At 37.4% G+C, this 17,152-nt stretch overlaps 1 protein-coding gene across 1 annotated transcript in view; it reads left to right on the top strand.

Annotated features, from left to right (window-relative positions):
- The window catches only part of PCCA (propionyl-CoA carboxylase subunit alpha), a 289,809-nt gene that overhangs the window by 82,830 nt on the left and 189,827 nt on the right, over positions 1 to 17,152 (top strand). Inside the window, exons 8-10 of the mRNA XM_054064867.1 lie at positions 3,206 to 3,242; positions 9,177 to 9,255; positions 15,630 to 15,732. Of these exons, the coding sequence (XP_053920842.1) occupies positions 3,206 to 3,242; positions 9,177 to 9,255; positions 15,630 to 15,732 (219 nt within the window). The remainder of the gene's footprint in view (positions 1 to 3,205; positions 3,243 to 9,176; positions 9,256 to 15,629; positions 15,733 to 17,152) is intronic.

The following is a 17,152-nucleotide window of genomic DNA, read 5'->3' as shown; positions in this document are numbered from 1 at the left end:
CTTAGTTTCGTTGATGACAGCAAATAGGTTGAAGGTATTCCGCAAGGCTATGGATTTATGGTATTTAAGTTTCGAGTATCTGTTTCAGTTGTATGCTTGCATTGGGGTGTTGACATTGATATAAATGTTCCCTGTATTGCTGGAGAGGTTGTTGGAGACTAGACATGAACTTGGAGCTTCTCTAAGTCTGACACTCATTGCCATGAAAACTATTTTGTAGTTCTTCGTAATTAATACGATTTTACGCTGCTTTAGGAGTCTCTTTAACAGCTTTATTCTGGCATTCCTAGACATCAGAGTAGTTTTGCTTTTTTTGTCTCCACCTGCTGGTATGATAGAGAGGCATGCCCGTAAATTTAGGAAGTTAGAAAATCTTATGCTAAATCAGTTTTTTATGTCTTTTGAACTTAATGAAATCATCCATTTGTAACAACACTGTGACATCATTTTATAACTTTTATGATTTTTATAAACTTGTACTGTTACTTGAACATTTTTATTTGTCCCATAAAAGGTGGTGTTAAAATCATATATTTCTTTACAATCTCCGTTTTATTTTGGGAAAATGGTAGTGTAGTTAATGTGTTTTTGGAGGAAATGGCAGTAAATCATTGAGGACTTCTGCTTTTAAAAAATAATTCAAGATTGTTTTAGAGCCATTGTGTTTTTGTATATTTTGCACATATGGATTTGTGTTACGCACTGTCATAGCATTTATTTTTTTGTCATGCGTTGTCGTGTCCTCCCCCGCAAATGTGTGTCATAAGTTCTTTGCGCTAGAAATGTGAAATACCAGTTCTAACTTTTATCGACTACTCAAAGTGCTGCTGTATTTATGCAAACTGCAAGTGAAACGCATGATACTAAAATGTACTTTCTTCGGGAAAAAGATCAAAAGACTTACCAGAGATCTCAATGTCAGTTGTTTAATTTTTGTTTATTAGGTTTTCTCTTTAAATCACTGCTTATTTTTTGGTTTCTGCATCAGAAACGCTCTTTGAAAGCTAAAGAATTTGAAAATGCATTGATATTCTTTCTGTATTTTAGACCTTGAGTTCTAATATTAGAACTGTAAAAGCAGCAGTTGCTGAAAATAGTATAAATTGATAACCGTGCTGGGAAGATGACTTCAGCCTATTGAAGCCAGAACTGAGACAATTAGTGCTGCTGCTACGATATCGCTTATTACTTTAAGTTGTATGCGTGTATAAAAATCCAATGGCAGTGAAAAGTCCCCCTGTAATGATTTGCAGCTTGTCTTCCTGTGGGCTGCAATGTATCACTTGGCCACTTTTTTTTTTGCAGGTAACTAAGTGAAAAAAAATTACCCTGTTTGCTCCCCCCTTTCCCTTTAATTCTGTTTTGTAAATATATGAGGGAATTTGCAAGAGAAAAGAAATGTAAAAGTTTCCTTCTCGACTATAATCGTGGCTCTTCATCAGTCATCACTCTTCCTGCATTTTGTTCAAGAGGCTCTAATTGTCTGCATTTGGCAGGTTTAACACTTCCTGACAGAGAGGCTATTAAGGGGAAGTATTCTCGCATAACTGTCACAGGCAGGAACAAAGAACCTTCAAACTCAATGTGTGGAAACCACTAACATTCTTAAATGACCCTTTTCATGCATTTTATCCCTTTAAGCTAAAATTTGGAGGGTGCAGGGTCATGGAAAGCAGCAAGGTGTAATAAAACAGTAAACTTGATTTTTTTTTTTTTGGGGGGGGGCGCGAAGGAAGGTTTTGGGTTTTTGTTTGGGTTTTTTTTTCTTTTTTTTTTTGCTAGATTTATCTCTTGACTTAAAACCAGTTGTTATTTGGAAAAATCTCATTAACAGATGTGACTGGAGTAAAAAGACTTAAAACTGATGTTGCTTTCAGGACTGCTTTGAACTTAACAAGCACCGATTTGTGGAGCAGACTAGCTAATGAAAGGAAATTAAATTTTCTGACAACTTCCCCTGCCAGCCCCCTTATTCTTCATGGGGCTGTTACTAGGTACTGAAGACTTTTAAAGAGGATTTTGTTTTATTATCGGACATAAATGAACCAGGTATGAACATTTCTTAAATATATATTTTTTAAAAAAAGTTCTGACCTGTGTGCTTTTAAAACGGATTGCCTTGAAAGCTTTAAAAATATCAAGTTTCATTTTAATGTTCATAAGTCAGCCCCCATAGTTTCAGACACACTTAGCAGCTGGTGGTTTCCAGACATTACTGCCTTCCATACAAATGTTTTAATGCATGTCATAGAATAGTATAAATATTAGCCAATTTAGATAGAATTTTCGAATTTAACCCATGCCACTGTAATTTAACCCCTTTTCTTTCAAAGCTTCTATAATGGAAATATATTGTTATTAGTAGAATAAACCAGAATTAACTACTGCAGAAGAGCAGTGGTTACTAAAAAGTAAGTATTTTGGTTTGTGTGGTTTTATTTTATTCTCTGCATTTCCTAGTACTCTTTTCTGTACCAGGCTATAGTTGTGTAGGTCAGCTGAAGCAATAATAGGTGGCATCAAAAGAAGGATTTTTCTAGTTGTCATAAACCAGTAATGTGTGAACTCTTAAACGGAAACAATTAATGTGTGCCTTCTCATTTCAGGTACAGCTTCAAATGATGCATTTAAGGTTTATTCTGTCTTTAGAATGAAAAACTTTAGAAAAATGAAATGCTCGTTGTTCTTTCATCGGTAGACAAAAAAAAAAAAAAAAAAAAAAGAAGATCGGTCTTTAAAGTAGTTCTGCAAGTTTTCTGAACCTGAATCTCTCCCAAACAATAGAGAATCAACTCCCCCTACTGACAGCAACCAGGAAAACACAAGGAATACCTGTGAGGACCGAACCAGACTGGCAGTGGACAAACTTTAACGATCTGATTTATGGAACATTATTGATTGTAAACTTCTAAATTCTAGCATTAAATTCCTACAGACTGCAGAAAATCATTTTGCGATCCCGGTTGTGTTTCCTGTCAGCTGATTCTTCATTGCTTTGAGTTTCTTAGTATACTAATGATGAGGTAGAATTTACATTCCACTTATGGTATTAATTTTACATTCCTCTGGCTGAAAAGGGTCAGAAGGTTGTAAAATCAAACATTAAATGAATCAGAGGAGACAGTAGTGCAATATATGACTGCCCTCAGGACATAGTGCAGTGGCTGATGGGATTAATGTTGGGTCTCATTTCCTGCTTTTACAGGATGCAGATGAAGCTGTCAGAATTGCAAGGGAAATTGGTAAGTTCTTAAATTAGCTATGGTGGGATTTGTGTGCCTCTCAGCAGACATGGTTGACTAAATTGAATGTGTAATAAGTAATCCCTATAGAACAAATAATGTTTTAATAGTTTTTAAGTTCCCTGTTGCCTGTAGAGCTGGAAGAATCTAGGCATTAACGCTCTGTCTCTTAAATCACCGCATTTGAGCTTTACAAACTGTTCTATATGGAACAAGTGCAGCTGTGATTTGTGGAATGCATGTGATATGCAATAATGAATAGCTTGCTAAAGGATTTAATTGAAAGTATATCTGCAGTTAGATATGATAGTCAGAAGTTACACAGGACAGGTTTCTCTGGCTTGCTAACACTACTGCTGTTGTGATCTGTGTTCTTCATCACCGAGTGGACTGTAGTTAGCTTGACTATCATTCAGACCACCAGCCTTTCTTCTGTGCTTTCTGGAATAAAGTCACTGTTCAGCTTCTAAATATCTTACAAAGTGGTGAAAAGAGCAACCGGCAAACTGTCTGGGACTCATTTTGATGAAGGTTAAGTGTAATATGTGTTTAATGAGCTTTGGCTTTTATTTACTAAAGCATAATATTAGGGAAAATATTTAACCATATGCTTGAAACTACAAATGTTCTTAAATGCTTTCTAGAAGAAGAATCTAATGAAATAAGATTTTTCTTGGTGTGGTTTTTTTTTTTTTCCCCCATTTTCATTTTAAGAAACAGTAGCCATGAGAAGCTATTTAGGTTCATCACAGGTACGTAATGCAAAGGATTTATCTTCATTTGAAGCTTCTCTTACTGAGGTAGCTACAAATACATCTCGCCTGTGTCAAAAGCGATTGTGCCTTACCTGCCAAATAGAAATTAGGCCTTGCACTGCTGCAGTTGCCTTTTCCTTGGTGTAACACCTTTCCAGTTCGAGTTTAAGTTTCTTACCCAGCTCTGGTTAGCTGCCCTGAAACCCCTCAGTACAGGCTTGTCTGGCTTTGAGGCTGACACAACTGAAGTCAGCATTTCTGTGGTTCAGCCTTTATGTCCCTGTTGAGAAATCAAGTGGTTACTGATCCCTGTCATGGGAGCAGAAACAAAAGGAAGAACTTATCAATCAGACTGGAACATTTGGAGAACTGTAAATAAAACTGGTTTTAGTCCTTAAAAAACCCCATGCATAGTATTATGACTTTATTGAAGTGAGACTAAACTGAAATAGGCTTTATTGCTCTTGTTTTTTAAAGATTTCCTGCAAGTATTTTTAAAGCATTTTTCTAAATTTAAGTGTGAAGGCATGCAGTGGTTTCCTAGATACATTTTCAAATGTGTTCTTCTCTAATTTTCTTGAGTTCTTCTGGTGTTCTGTTGGCTGGTTCCAGTCTTTGGTATCAGTAGCACTTTGGAGGTCATTAGATGAAGCATTATATTTTTTTGATATAGATATAGCTACAGATTTAGATACAGGGATATGTTAAAGTCAATTGCAGATAGCTGGGTGGTACTTTATTTAGATGGCAAATTCTTAAACTGTTTTGATGCAAAAGAGGCTGTGTCACCTAATGGAAGAAAAATGTCCTTTCTAGCTTTTTCCCCATCCGTGTTTTGATGAGTTTATCAGTTTGGTTAAGTGTCAGTCTAATCATTACCACTGATCAGAATAAACCCCAATGATTTGTGATTTCAAAGGATCAAAATTAGGATGGAATTAAAGTCCTTTATATATGTAATGCATTTGTCCTTGTATATAAGGCACTTGATATCCAGTGGAACACTTTCAGATTATTTTTAATTTCACTTACCCAGAGCTCAGTCTTTCAAGAATGCTTAAGTGATTGTGAAGAAAAATAAATCATTGAGTCAGTGCTTACATCTCTAAAATGTTGTGTAATGTTCTCCTGCTGCCTGCATGTTTTCCTGCTTCTCCCTGCTTTGTTCTCACCAAAGATTCAGTAGTAGTGGAGCATGGCACTTGAGGGTTGAGACGCTGCCTTTACATGTTTCAGGGACTGCTATTTATGGACACAAATTTTGTAGGAGTAGGAATCCACCTTCTGCCCCTCATTTGAGATATGCTCTCTCAAATAGTCAAGAGAGAATGTGACAGATCTTAGGCTAAATCTGGAATTGGAAGAAGTTCAGGCACAAATTGCTATATGGGCTGCTTTCTGTAGTCTCTCTTCTCTATTTGTCTGTGTGGGCTGTTCTCTTCTTGTGATACTTTCTGTAGTGCTTAATCAGTTGGCTTTTTTCCCACGCTGCTTTTAAGGCTGCTTAAGTTGTACATTAAAAACTGCTGGCGTCTTGATTTGTGAAGCATCAATGAAACTCCAAAAGGTTTTACTCTTCAGTTTATTTGAAATAATTGAGCGACTATGAATCTCAGACAACTAAACCAAAAAGTCTGTACAAAACTGAAGAGGTGAAGAACATGTTTTTGTTGTGTTTCCTTTAGAAGGGGTTTAATTAGTACTATTGCCACAAGCAGTATTGCTCAGACTAATATTGTACAACGCATTCTGTGGTCTGCTACCTGCAACTTTATAAAAATAGTTCAATGACATCTAAAACCATGGTGGCCAAGGGTGAGAACTAACAACTGTGAGACACTAGTAGTTTGCTTGCTCCATTTACTGTTCAGATTCTCAAAACAGTAACCACCCTGGAAACAAAGCATCCCTACATTAATAGTACCTTTTTAACAACAAAAGTTTATCTGATGATCTTCAAATTTAACAGCTTTTTACCTTCCTACCTTCCAAGATCTTTTTAGACCTATCCTTCAGATGCGTCTTGAGAGTGTAAAACCACAGAACAAGAGTAGTTTTTATTCTTAGATGAAATTTTAATTTCATGTGAATTGGCATCTAATTTGAGAGAAGGGCTAAAAACCTAGCACCTACTAAAAAAAACATGCCTGCTTTGTGAGACTCTTCATTGTTGTTGTTGTGCAATCTTTATAATGGCTATTAGAAATTGTTTGCATGCCTCTCCATACCTAGTCCAACCAATCCATGTGAGCATGCTCCAGCAATTTTGATTGCTGCTGAGTAATGCAGAGGTGGTTAGGAGAATGATGAGTAATGTAGCCCGATCCCAACATCCTGTACCCAATATGTATGCAAAACTTAGATGCTACAGAGCCTTCCTTGTCTGAGCACACATCAGTCTTTGATATCGGCCGAAGAACTGCTCTTTAGCCTAGTTTAGTGTCTTGGAGAGCAAGTAGTGTGTAAAGGCATATTTGACCAAAATTTCAAGTCCCCTTATTTTCAGGGGACTGGCTAATTGTCATCCTAACTTGTAGAGGTCTGTTGGAGAGTATGTTTCCTTCTAAACCTAAAAAGTTGCATTTATCTTTTCGAAACAGGGATCACTTTGGTTTAATTTTTTTAAAATACCTACCTTGTGGCTTTCTGGAATCTTTAAGGGCCTTGCGTAAAAGTGTGGGTGACATGGCATCAGTATGCGTTAAAAAGACGTGGGGAAGGGGGTGGGAAGCAAAGTGTTCTACACTTGGTGAGTGATACTGGTAACCTTTGTATCCTGGTTGATAGTTTAACCATGTGAGTGGTGGTATATGAACTTTTATATTCTGTACCATATAAAGACTCTCCAAGGCTCACTGCCAGTATCCCTATTTTGCTGTTGAAATGAAAGAACAGTAAACTAGGACTAGACTCTGCTTACAGGTTTTTAAATCAGCAATCCATTCAAGAAACTGATATCGTTAGACTGAAATTATTAGCATAGTTGATGGTGATTTTTTTTTCAAGTACATGTAACACTGAACAAGATAGATTAGGTGTTGGAAATTGCTATAGTGAGTTTGACATAATAAGGCTTAAAACAATGCTTATTTCAGAATTTCAGGCTTGCAGCCTCTGGAGTTGGAGAGAGTCTCCAGCTGGTGATAATGTTGCCAGAGGTGTAAGTTCACTAGCGTTATGCAATTAAATCTCATTCCTTGCATGAAAACCATACAAGATGTGCTTTATTTTAATATAGCCAGTGCCTCATCTGGGAGCCTGGCAATTGCCAGGGATCTGGAAAAGCAGCTACAGCACAGATAAATTGTACTTGTGTAGGTATTGCATATACTGCATCTCATGAAAATGAGTTGAACTTCATTGTTTGCTGCATGCAAACTAGATTTATCTTGTGCATGCCCATCTCTGGGATTATAGAGGCCTTAAAAGTACTCAGCACAGTTCTGGATCAACCCCATTTTTCCTCTGTCACTTATCCCTTACCTCTCTGTGGTAGCATCTGACATTTCATAGGAAAATATCAAGATACTCTAGCAAGCTTATTTGCTTGCCTCTGTTTTGATTTACCTCTTTACCGAGTTAGTGATTAGATTACTTTAGATGGTAAAGCATGGAGATTTATAGCCTTTTGGTCATCCTGGCCTAGAGGAACTTTATTTGTGCTGTGCTTGTACCTATTACCTTTCTGCAGCTTTCAACCGTGTGAATGCTCTGTTAGCATGGGGTTCCACAGTCTAATAACATATTATGTTGTTAAACTATTTTGTTAATTTTTGCTGTTTCTTTGTTAGTTTAATATTCTCTTGTACTGTTCCTGCTCTTCTACCTTCCAGTCAATGCTACTTTTTGTTATGCTTGTAGGGTGACTCTTGTTTTTTGTGTCCACTTTGGTCTTTTTAAGCAAAAGATTTTCCAGATCTTGCTGGGTTTAATTTTCTGCTGCCGAACCTCCTTTCAGTCAACGGACTTTGGGGAGGAGGTAGGCATACTGTATCGCTGTCACTGGACAGAACAAGATTAGACCTACATTCAAGAAAGAAACTGTAAGCATGAGTTACACATATAATGGCAGACTTGACCTTATCTGTTGGGAACCATATCGAGACATCCATTTCTGTCCCCAAATCAGAGCCTTTTATAGAAAGTATCTTTAGTTTGCAAGGACTGATTCTTGCCAGACGATATCGGCTGATCTGGTATTTTGCTTAATGTTACCAGTTTTATTAAATATACTGGAGACCAAAGGCTTGAAGAATTACCTGCTGTCCTAGAAATGTCAAAAACTTTCTAATGAGATCCTTAATTTTCACATTCCTCTATGTTGAAGTGGGAGAAAGGTGAAGTTCACTGATATGAATAGGAAATTGTTTTAGGAAGTTGCTTTGAATTAAAATATTGTACTACAAGATAAACAGTCACTGCTAAGTCTGCCTTTAAACTGCATACTTAGTTTTCAGAAAGATAGAAACGTACATCAAAGCCTCTGACTCATACTTATATTAAGGTATCTTCTTCTGAGAGTAAAATATTAACAGTTATGCATAGTGATGTCAGACTTGTGCTGCCCATTTTTCCTTGCTACTTGTCAGTTTGGGGAAAATTCTTCTTTGCTGTTAAAAAATTTAATAATCTGTGATATATGTTATTGCATAATATCTGAGCAGCACAGCTCTCCTGAGGTGCTCTGTTATTTAAAATATATTGTTATTTTAAAATTCTGTAAGTATTGATAAGTTACAGGTTTGATTTCTAAATCTCTTGATAAGTAGTCTATGAAAATCTCCTGTTTGTTTTTGCTAGTAACCTTTTTAATAATTTTATCAGAGCTATAGCTTATTTCATCAGTAACAAAAGAATGAAATTTTGTTCCGCAAGAAATGTGAGCTTAAAAAGGTCAAATGCCTTTATTCATAAATCACTTTGTTACTTGGGATTAATTCATTCGGTGCTTTTTTTGGTATAAATGAAATGGAGAAGACAACCTTTCTTGGCTTCAGAAATCGCTGCACTGACAGCTGAGTCTTGAAAAGAAAAATCTCTCCTTGTCTTCTTCCAAACAAAGTATTTTAATAAACGAAGTTATTGTCTACTGGCATTATTGGACATGTGGTCAGTTGTCATGTTCCTCTGACCAACTGAACAAAGTTTGAACTTCTGTCTAATTGTTCCCCGCTGTTAGGCTACCCTGTCATGATCAAGGCCTCAGCAGGTGGTGGTGGGAAAGGCATGAGAATCGCTTGGGATGATGAAGAGACCAGGTGAGATGCTGTCCAAAAGCTTGCCTTGATGAATGCTGCAGTTACTAAAGTCCCATTAAGCCACTGTGAGCTGACAGTTGAGCAGATATGAAATGTTAAACAGAGAAATTGGATATTATTTGGTTTTTATCCCTTTTGTATAGCAAGTGGAGTACTTTGGAACTTTGCATGTGCCTATTTAAAATTATTTTTTGCATAAACCTTACAAAGCATTCGAGTAGAAACCTGACGCTTAAAACTGCCTTTAGTCCAGTAATATACTATAAATGTAGACTGTAAATAACATTTTGCTCTATGCCTTTCAGAATGCTGATCTATTGTCTCTGTGTTATGTTGAATAATTATTAGCCCTGATTCTCAAATGTTAATGTGTGCCATTAGTTCTGTTAAAGTTGATGAAACTGATTATTCATGTGTGAAAACACATACAGTGTTTCCAGAATGTGCTCTAATAAATTACATACTTTTGTGTTTAAAATATCTATCTCGGTAAACTACTGTGCTTTTGCCTGTTTGCAACAATGCTTGTTTAAACACAGATATTTTCATGTCTCTTAATGGTTTTATGAATCGTGAGCACTTCAAGATGCTTTGTTATTGATGTGAAGTTTTACAATCAATTCTCTGCTGATACTGTGGCAGTGAGGAGCCTGGTTTCAACCCCACGTGCCACTGATATTACAGAGAAATGCTTTTGGGACTTTTCAGACTTGTAAGAAAAAGCCTATTTGATCCAAAACCAGATAACCTCTTAAATGTTTTCATTTCCATGTGGGGAGAGCAGCACATATGCTGGAATCAACTCCAAGTACAACTAAAGTTTTTATTAGTTTAATTTAGTAACCTGTAAGATCTCAGTATTGTATTTGTGTTCCCTATTAATTTTGTTTGTCAAAACCTAAAAACTGGAAAAAAGAAGAATGAATGGTTGGCAGTTAAATTTTAGGTTTAAAGAAAACACGAGGTGGTAGTTTATTGTACCTTGCTACCTCTGGTCTATTTGTATTCAAATCTAAATAGGAAAATAAAGCTTTACACATTAGAATGAAGATCTAGAATAAGCTGCTTTCTTACAAGGATGCTTTGTTCCCACTGCTTTGGAATCTGAAATTACTGCCTTGATCTTGTTCAGTCAGCAATTGCATGTGTTGGACTTAAAAGGAAGGCTTTCCTTTCTTGTTTTGCTCCGAAAGGAGCAGGGGAGCTCGATTAAAGTAACTGTTCAAAAAGTAAAAACTGGATCTAAAATCATGATTGCTGTTTTGTTTTGGAGAAGAGTTCTGGTTGTTGTTTAGAAGGTCACCTGATAGAGCTGATCGGTATCAACAGAAGTCAGCTACAGATGTTCTTCTTTGTATATTTGCATACAAAAATAAGTTAGGGATATTACTTCGACCCAGTGATATTCAGTGATACTGGTTTGAGATGCTTGTCTTTTATTTTGGAAAGCCTTTGAAGTACCATTCAGCTCTTTATTTGCCAGTGGTGCTCTTACAATACTACTTTTGGTTAGCTATGCAAGTCTTGTCTTACAATGTAATTTTATAGATTAATATCTAAAAAGCACTTTCTAAAAAGAAAGAGCATCTAGATTGAGTGACGGATCAACACAACTTACTGATCCTATATCAAGGAGTAATGCTTATTTTAACATTTTCAGGCAAGCAGTAGCAAAGGCAAAATTAAGTTAGTGAAGTACTTATTGTGGGAGGATAAAAGTGAGATTAAGAGAATTGAAGGTAGAAGCATATTTGCTTTGAATTACCATATGAAATAGAGCATTTGCGTTTCTCTTCTAGTCAGTCTTGAAGAAATATCCGAGGTTGTAAAATTGTTGTGCATGTCCATTATTTGCATTATGGAGCTAAGATTGTTGATTTTTATATGTCTGAAGAAGAACAGCTGACTGAGTGTTTTGTGACTCAACTTGTTACTGACAAAACAATGTATGTGATATTTCTAATATTTAATGAAAGTTTCTTCATGCATCATCTTGCTGATTCCAAATCCATATAATCCTAAAAAACCAATTTTTAGTTGTTGGCAGGTTCTGAGAAGCCAGTATCTGAATGGCCTTTTGTATTTCAGGGTTCATAGATGCAAGACGTGTGAAGAATTGTTGATAATATTTTGGTTTGTAAGTGTGTTTTGACTCTATGTGGGATTAATTCTAAGTGCGAGTAAAAAAAACCCTTTATATAAACTAATTTTGTTTGAAACATAATTTTGGATTTTCAGGATAGTTGAATATTTTCCTTATTTCAACTGTCTATGCATAATATTTAAAGAAGGTTTCAGTGTATTGTGTAGTGTAAAGTATAAATTGCCACTGGAAATGAGACAGACCGACGTGAATGATTTAACTGCTACTGTTACAGAATTATTCACTGTGATAACTTACTATTGCTTCATCCTTCACATCCCTTAAATATCGCCAGTGATGAAATTTTTGTTAGATTCTCTAAATGTTGTGATATTGTTCCAGCTATACCTAAGATTTCTGTAACTTTCAGCTAATATTTCTAGTTAGAAGTACTAGAATAGTTTTACCATTATTAGAATTATTTTTGTTTCTTAAAATAACTCTTCATGTGTGCCTCACTGTGGATGGCCCCCAGTTGCTCACTGCCCCTTTGTCTGGGTAGGTCTCCCGTTGTACTCCTTCAGATATGAATCCCTCCAGCTCTCACTCCCATTGCCATTTTTGAAATTTTGGTCAAGTTCTACTGTGGAGTTTTGTGTATTGTTCGAGACCAATAACCATGGGTTGGTTTCTCAAGAGGTCCTTGATCCCATTCTCTTCTGCTAGTGGTAATTCCTCTTCTTCAGCCCTCCTAATGTCTATGTTCAGAAGTTGTCCCCAACATCCGTCAGAAGCCTCAGAACTTGCTTGTGGTCTTCTGTGCTGCTTTGCCAACAGATGTCAAGGAGGATGTTTTCCTCTTAAAAACCCAAACTAATAGACCCCCACCCCCAAAATTAAAAATACAATCAGCTACCCCAAACCACTAACAAAGGAAAAAACCCCACAGCCCCCAAAAATCAAAACCAAAACCACACAAACACCCAGTCTTGTTAGACTGAGTTGCTTCCTTTAAACAATTTGTCCACTTTGTCAGTTTAAGCAGCTGAACTGTTCACAAATTTGCACTGCAGTTGTTGCCATGGCTGGCATCTTTCTTGATCCAGACCTTTCAGCTCTCACCGTCTTCCTATTTCTGAAGAAGAGAGCCATATATTTGGCCTGTCTTTTTATAAAAAGGGCAAGCCTATCCTGCTGCCTCTCTTAAAGATTGGTAGTGTTCATTGCAGCGCTGCAGTTGTGCGGCTTGTCCCACCATGTCACTTATGCTAAGGGTTTTGATCAGTTGTGTGTCTGTATGCAGGCTCCAGCTCCCCTTCGTTTTCTTGCCCCCATGTTTTTGTGTACAGATGCATGAGGTGGGCCTCTATTTATTTTATTTTTCCCCTTTGATGCCTTCAGGCTTTGCCTGGTGTGCAGCTTATAGAATCATGGAATCACCAGGTTGGAAAAGACCTCTTGGATCATGGAGTCCAACCATTCCTATCAGAGTCCAACCATTCCTATTAGCTCCCTCCAGAATGACCCACCGTGCCCCAGAAGAGAGGCAGTGGTGTTCCCTGCCTGCTGTAGGCACAGACTATGGTAGCCTTTAAGTACACCAGCTCCAAGCTCAACTCAGGTCAAGGCATCTGATGTGGGAAAGGTACTTGGGCAGCTGGGGCTGTAGAGTCACCATGTGTACTGTGTGGGGCCACACTGTTAGAAGTGCTGTAGGTGTGTCTCCAGGTGGCTGAGCTGGGGTGGGAGTCATCCTCGCAGCAGGTAGCTATGGGCTTCTCATGGCAAATGAGGCTATCCATCTATAAATTGGAAAAACAGCTAGTGGAAGCTAATGGAATACCTAAAAGCAGCAAATCTGCTTATAGGAAAAATGAAAACTGCTGGTGAAAGTTACTGAGAACATAAGAAAAACCTCAACACAATAACTTGCTCGAATAAGTAAATAACTTGCAACCGAAATGCCAGCCCCTGCCTTACCAAACCCTGCTGTCAGCACTATCTCTACCACCACCTCCTTATGAGAAACAACCAGAAATATCTTCTGCCAAAGCCCTTCTTGGCTGCTGCTGTTCGCTGTGCTCGTTGCTTACTGGCTCAGCTGGTGTCCCTGTAGCATAGGGCACCCAGTAGCGTCTAGTGGACAGCCCATCCATCCTCCCTGTTCCCTGCCCTTTTGTCTAATGTGTGTGGATCATACTGGAAGACTGTGAAGATGGCTGTGGTACTAGGCAAGTGAGTGTTTGGAGTGTGGATCTGGCAGAGCCCCTGCTGAGGAATCCTCTGACCAGAACGCCTCTTTACTTTGAGTCATAGCATAGAGGTATCAGTGATGGTCTCCGTATGCGTGAAGTGCATCAGCCTGAGTGATTGTCTTGTCAAACATCAGGGCTCAATTACGATGCAGACAGCATGTTTCTTGCATGGCTAACTGTGCCTGGGCCCAGGGGCAGTAAGCTCAGGTTCCCCTGTCCCGAGTTCTCCTGTGCTTCTCTTCTAGGGTTAGCGCAGACAGTAGAGTTTTGGACTTGGTCGCACATATTGGCGCAGTTGTGCTGCATGGGGAGTGCATTCCTTGCAGTGAGGCTCGGTAGGGCTGCTCCTTGCTGAAACGATAATGCTTCAAATGCAAGTTCTCTTCTACTTGAAAAATCTTTCTTGTTTTTTCTTAAATTTTAAATATTTGTAGAGACTCAAACCCATCTCCATTTGATAAGTATGATCCCTTAAGGAAGGTCAAGTGTTTAAGGTAATTTTTATCACTGAGCAAATCCAAGTGCGCACATTTGTAAGGTACAAACAAGGTCAGAATACCAGAGACAATTGTTCCTGTTATGTAATTTAAAAAAGATTTACAGATGTGTGGCTTAGATAATTAGGCACATGACTTTTTTTTAACAAGTATTGCAGTTTATATTTCTAATTAGCACGTACTTCAATGAAGGAAAAATAGTCAATTGTGCATAAAACTGTCTGATAGAATGTTTATAAAAGGAAACAGAGTCTTTGATATAGGAGTTAAAATAGATCTAAATCTGTTTCAGTAAATTCAAATACTGTGCATGGCTATTTGTTACCTCACTTTGTTTTTTTGGACAGATCAGTAGTGTGCAGAAGCACAGATTTTGATGTTCATTTTTCTCTTTATTAACTAATTCCATATGTTGGATTTGAATTTGAATTTATATACACTGTACTGTCTTTCCTAATCTCAAAATTATATCATGAATTATTCCACAGTCTTGAAAGGGGGTGAAGAATTGCCTCTAAACATACACATCAGTATACTGTAGATGTACCTATCTCATATTTCTATTGTCAGATTTTGTTTATGGGATTGAACTATGCTCAAGAGATGGAAAGCACGGCAACTTCAACTCAGTTGTGCTGTAGTTCTTATTCAGGGCACAAGTACAGGTTTGCTGCATGTCAGTAGTCAAGCCCACAGAAATTTACCCTAACCTTTCCATGTGTATCAACATAAATGGCTCTACTAAGCCTGTAGAAAACCTCTGTGGAGCCTTTGGATCCCTGCATAATGGCACATTTCACTCCAAGAAAGCTGTACGTGAAGTTTGTTAGCAGTTATGCCCCATAGATATAATCTTTCTGCTGTGAAAATTAATGTCAATTAATAGCGGCATCTTACAAGCTTAGATTTGTTTGAGTAACTATATATGGAAAAGAGAACAGAAGAAAGCATACAGAATGTACAGTTATACTTTAGTGCAGAGGAAACCTAGTAGTACAGCTGGTGTGCTTTATAAACTGAAGTACTGCATCTTCAGATTGTGGATTCAGTGATTGAATTCACAGGGCCTGTAGTAGTATACCTGCAGTTCTTTCATCTAATTAACGTGCAACTGACCTCTGCTGCTGTCGGCTATTGAGAGGGCTGTGTACCATAAATATTGGTGAGCTTGAGCTTTACTTCTGTATAACAGGTACTTTGTAATTAATGGTTTTAAAAAATTGTTGACTTTATTAATTTTGCAGAGGACAATGCTAACAAAGAAAATTTATACAAATAATTATTGTAAGTGCTAGACTTCTTAAACACTCTGAATTCCACCGTGCTTTGAGTGTGTAATATTGTTGTCCGTGTAGGAAAAGAAAGGGAAAAAAAGATACACGTGAAAGAATCAAATGCAAATAGGGAAGCTTGATTTTTGGATGTGTGTGCTGATTGATGAAAACTGCTGAATGACTGGAATGAAAAAATGTTCCTTCTTGTATGCTTCAGAACTTAACTTTTAAATACAGATTACTCTTTTTATTTTTATTATTTAAGGGAAGGTTTTAGGTTTTCATCTCAGGAAGCTGCTTCAAGTTTTGGTGATGATCGCTTGCTGATAGAAAAGTTCATCGATAACCCTCGTCACATAGAAATCCAGGTTTGTATTATTGTTGTTGTTGTTGTAGTTAATAACATATGAACTCCTAAGCTTATAAAAGTTCAAAATGTTTCAAACACTCCACTAAAAAAAGGCCTAGAGTCTTGTGTTTTCCTGTGTCTTGGGCCACTACTCAAACTACATGGCTATCATGCACAATACAGCCTTCCTGTTTTTATTCTCTAGTCTGCCTTTAGCAGAAGGACAATGAACTGTGCTCAGTTCGGTGTTGGTGGAAGTTGTAGGCATCTGTCCTGAGAGCTGGAGATTGAACTCTGGATCCTGATTGCAGCGCTTTAGTGCAGCAGAAGATGTAGGAGTTAAAGTACTGCTCTGTTTAACGTTTTTCTTGCAAGCCCTAGGTGTTTTTTGTCAACCTTTTGGATTCTGTTCTGAAGTATCTAATGCTCCCTGGGAACTCGGGAGGATTTGTGTCCCATTTGGGGCAATTTGAAGCTCAAAATCGGGTATATTTTCCTCATACAAGTGGTCATGATCCAGAAGTTCTTTTATGGGATCTGTTCTTAAGCTAGATGTGCTAATGCAAAACTAGACTTGTTTCAGACACTCTTTAACAAAGTTAGGATTTAAAAAATCTGTGATGTGTTTGATCTTAGGTAGGCAACTATGTTGGATTTGTCAATAGCCTTGAAATAATCTTTCCTGACAAGAAATCTGTCCGAACTGTGTCAGTTTCCTCAATAGAAATTTTACTTATTTTTGTCCAAAACTTAAACTCTTTCTATATTTTGGCATATTTTCTCTTATACCAAGAGCCTGAAGTATTTTGACACTAGCTCAATAACTGAATGAACCAACAACAATAAATTTGATAGTGCAGGATGGTTTGTCGGAGAGAAATGTTTATAATTTTTAACTCTGCCAGGTATGTGCCCACTCAAACCTGATACTTCCTATGTTTTTATTTATTTTAGATTTCCATATAAAACTCGTCTGTGTGCAGGCTAACTTATTGCATATGTGAAATGAAAAACCAGTTTATAAAAATAATTTAAACCCCAACCTGTTCTCTTTTGAAAGGTCACAGAAAGATATATAATGGACATTCAGTTTCAGCATTGATCTTAGGCTGCAGATGTCAGATTGCTGGAGCATCTTCCTATGTTCTCCTGCTGTGGCTTATAATTTTTGGCTACCTATGTCTTTATTTTCTATGCAAATCAGCACATCTTATCAATCTGTTCCTCTTGGTGCTTGCAGATTTGGAAGCTTCAGCAACTTCCTACTGACTCTGGTGGCTAAAGTTAGATGAGATTGATTCCTCCATGCTCTCATGAGTTGGGACCAGATTTTACGTTGTCTTTAGGTTTAGGAAAAGTTACCTCGGAAAAATTAGGCAGTACTGAATTTAAGAACAATCAAATAATTTCATCTAGATAAACAAAATAGCTTTGCAATT

Source organism: Cuculus canorus, chromosome 1, assembly GCF_017976375.1.
Source record: "Cuculus canorus isolate bCucCan1 chromosome 1, bCucCan1.pri, whole genome shotgun sequence".
In the NCBI taxonomy this organism is placed as follows: Eukaryota; Metazoa; Chordata; class Aves; order Cuculiformes; family Cuculidae; genus Cuculus; species Cuculus canorus.
Note: the sequence above shows the minus strand (reverse complement) of the source record. Positions and strands in the feature narration are given on the sequence as shown.